At 34.3% G+C, this 3913-nt stretch overlaps 1 protein-coding gene across 9 annotated transcripts in view; it reads left to right on the forward strand.

The window, feature by feature from the left end:
* Positions 1-3913, forward strand: part of LOC106469080 (palmitoyltransferase ZDHHC5-like) — a 16147-nt gene that overhangs the window by 2908 nt on the left and 9326 nt on the right. For all 9 annotated transcript variants that reach the window (XM_022397491.1, XM_022397484.1, XM_022397489.1 and 6 more), the window contains 2 exons: positions 1107-1228; positions 3226-3383. In XM_022397491.1, the coding sequence (XP_022253199.1) occupies positions 1107-1228; positions 3226-3383 (280 nt within the window). The remainder of the gene's footprint in view (positions 1-1106; positions 1229-3225; positions 3384-3913) is intronic.

Genomic DNA, 3913 nt, shown 5'->3' on the forward strand with positions numbered 1-3913 from the left:
AGCCATTTTAATGTGTTTGGATGCCATCTCTTTCTTTCAAACCAAGATTTCAAGGACGTAGGTTATGTCTTTAGTCTGCTCAAAATTTCATATTTTCTTAGACTGAAATGCAACCTAGTTACTATATTTGATAAATTATAGTGGAATTCTATGGTATTAATGTAGTAATTTATGATTTTTTGGTTATTTCAACTGTATATATATAAAAAACCTTAAAAAAAATTTTGTTTCACATCCTTCACGTGAGAAATTTTGATAAGGCTTAGCAACCAAGTACAAATACGGTAACATGAGTGCACGTGAGTCGCGTTGTTGTAATTTCTGTATTGTTAGCCATGCATAGGTGAAAGGTCAATATATTAAAAATAATAAATTCATAACGTTATGAGATTTAAGCTATTTCGTCTAAACATCTATGTTTTCATGTTATAATTTGTCATTTTAGAATGAAAGAGGCATAATTTATATTTATTTCCTAAATTTTTTTATGGTGGTTACAAGATCGGTCAAATTGACCGAACCTGTACAGAGAATCGTTACTGAAAATAACAGATAAAATGTAACGTTTTTTCTTAAGAAACTTTTGATAACTATCTGGACATTATAAAGATTTCGGATGTGAAATTTGTTAATTTTCTGATGCATAAAAGTATTTATAATCTTAAAATAAAATAATCTTCCATATACTGTGAACCGTGGTGTCTGTCCGAGTGTTCGTCTGTTAAATTAACTTAAACTTTTCCCATCACTGGGGATGGGTATTTTTCCTTGTTATCTGATAATTATTTGTTAGCCAGTCAGAATAGAACTACATGTATAGACAACAGTAAGTAACTAGTAAAAAATATTTTGAATAATGGGCTCTACATGAAAGTTAGAATAATAATAATAGTTTATACATTGTTTATATTAAAGCAGTGATTGAATAAGAAGAAAGGTTGTCGAACATATATTATTGTTAATAATTAATATTAAATGGGCGTTATAAAGTGTTGTGATTATGTGTAAACAGTTGTGTTTGAATTTATAAAACAGTGTTAAAATACTCAGGTTAATTATAAAGTTGTAAGTTTATTTAATAACTTTTCTTTTTTTGTGTCTTATAGCTGTCTTTATTTGGCTTGTGAATATCATATAGCCATTCCCATTGTTCAGGGTGTCATCACGTTGTTTGTCTTGGCAAATTTTTCCTTGGCTACTTTCATGGACCCTGGGATCATTCCGAAAGGTGAGTTTTTTTAATAATTCATTATGCAGACTATTTAAAATTGTTATAAAGATTCTGTAGAGGGTGACTCTACTGGTATACTGTGTATGTAGCCTGTCAGGAGGGTGACTACTGGTATACTGTGTATGTAGCCTGTCAGGAGGGTGACTCTACTAGTATACTGTGTATCTAGCCTGTCAGGAGGGTGACTCTACTGGTATACTGTGTATCTAGCCTGTCAGGAGGGTGACTCTACTGGTATACTGTGTATCTAGCCTGTCAGGACGGTGACTCTACTGGTATTTTGTTTTCTAGCCTGTCAGGAGGGTGACTCTACTGGTATACTGTGTATCTAGCCTATCAGGAGGGTGACTCTTCTGGTATACTGTGTATTTAGCCTGTCACGGGGGTGACTCTTCTGGTATACTGTGTATATAGCCTGTTAGGAGGGTGACTCTACTGGTATTCTGTGTATGTAGCCTGTCAGGAGGGTGACTCTACTGGTATTCTGTGAATCTAGTCTGTCAGGAGGGTGACTCTACTGGTATTCTGTGAATCTAGCCTGTCAGGAGGGTGACTCTACTGGTATACTGTGTATCTAGTCTATCACAAGGGTGACTACTGGTATACTGTGTATCTAGCTTGTCAGGAGAGTGACTCTACTGGTATACTGTGTATCTAGTCTGTCAGGAGGGTGACTCTACTGGTATACTGTGCATATAGCCTGTCAGGAGGGTGACTCTACTGGTATACTGTGTATCTAGCCTGTCAGGAGGGTGACTCTACTGGTATACTGTGTATCTAGACTGTCAGGAGGGTGACTCTACTGGTATACTGTGTATCTAGTCCATCACAAGGGTGACTACTGGTATACTGTGTATCTAGTCTGTCAGTAAAACCACAGATACAAACCTAGTGATATGATTAAACAGCTAAGAACTTATTCAATGACCCCCATTATCCAGTATTTGATGCATACCTATGTAACAGACACAATAAAAATATTTAAAACTGAAAGGGATCATTTGAAAACATATCCCATAAATCCTCAACTAAACAACACAAGATATAAACTAACTAAACCTTTCTCAGTCTTACAACCATTGCTTTAAATATGCTTCTTTCCAATTTTTCATCCTGACTTTCAAACAGATCTCTCTAAGGCAAGTTATCTGATCAAAATAACTTAAAGTAAGATTATTACAATTCAAACAGTCTATGGATGTCAAACTAAAAGTGTAGTTTATTATGAAGCTATTCAGAATTACTACAAATATATACGTATCTACCCCCAGAGGAATGTTATTATAAAGCTATTCAGAATTATACAAATATATACGTATCTACCCCCAGAGGAATGTTATTATAAAGCTATTTAGAATTATTACAAATACATACGTATCTACCCCCAGAGGAATGTTATTATAAAGCTATTTAGAATTATTACAAATACATACGTATCTACCCCCAGAGGAATGTTAAGCTTCATCCCAGAATTACCAGTTGGATCCATTGGCCTTTTAAACACATTTATAGAAACTGATCCACGACTTTGTTACTTACGATGTCCCAGAGATAAAAATGCCATCACTATTGTACCTAATCCTGCTAACTTCTGCTGGATTTATAGAAACTGAATGATGTTACTCAATACTTTTGGTCAGTTCTTTAACACTTAGGGTCAAAAAGGACAAAAAATAAAATATTTTGTTATGATGCTATATCTGAACTCCATTGTAATGAAAGGTATATAAAAAGTTCAGTAATCTGAGGGTTAAATAACCTTTTAATTGGATAAAGTTCTCCCCAGATTGTTACTAGCAGAATCCTTAAATGGTATCCTTTGAAGTGTAAGATATTGTATATTTATTTTAGTGGGTATTTATAACGTTACATGTTTTATGACCTGTTCCTTCATGTTTTTGTCATCTCTTTTTTTTTTGGCATCATATCTGTTTCGTTACTGACGTTCAGTGTTAATGATGTATTGCTTATGAAATGTCTGTTTTGTGTCCCAGCAAACCCAGAGTCGGATAGGTCAGAGGACTTTCGACAACCACTCTACAAGAACGTGGAGATAAACAAAGTAACTGTGCGGATGAAATGGTGTATGTCCTGCCATTTTTATCGACCACCGAGGTGTTCCCACTGTAGTGTCTGCAATAGCTGTATAGAGGTGATGGTGGATGTTGTAAAATATATAACCCCTTTTTTTAATTACTCAGTTATTTTAATATTCTTCTAACCATAGTTAACTATGAACAGACACAAATGAATGTCACATTGTACCTCCAGTGGGAAAATGTAGAAACACAACGTTGTTCATGTTATGGTGTAAGTTACAGTACTGTGCAAAAGTGTTAGGACAAAGTCAAAAACTAGATTTCAGGCTACTTTCAAAGAACAATGGAAGGTAAATCACAGGTGAAATATCAACATTTCATTAATCTTCATATTTAGTACAACAGAAACTTGGTGGAAGTGTTTGACTTCAGCAAACAGTTAATATTTTATGTGTCTTCCTTTTGCTTTAATAACTGCAGACAGTCTTTCAAGGATTGTTTCAATACATTTAATCAAAGTGTCCTTTGGGATTTTACTCCATATGTCTCTAATATACTCCTGTAAAGTTTCTTTGAAAGTAACTTTTGATTTATCAAGTTTTTGATCTATCAATTCCCAGATCTGCTCAATTGGGTTGAGATC

Source organism: Limulus polyphemus, unplaced genomic scaffold (genome assembly GCF_000517525.1).
Source record: "Limulus polyphemus unplaced genomic scaffold, Limulus_polyphemus-2.1.2 Scaffold3288, whole genome shotgun sequence".
NCBI lineage: Eukaryota > Metazoa > Arthropoda > Merostomata > Xiphosura > Limulidae > Limulus > Limulus polyphemus.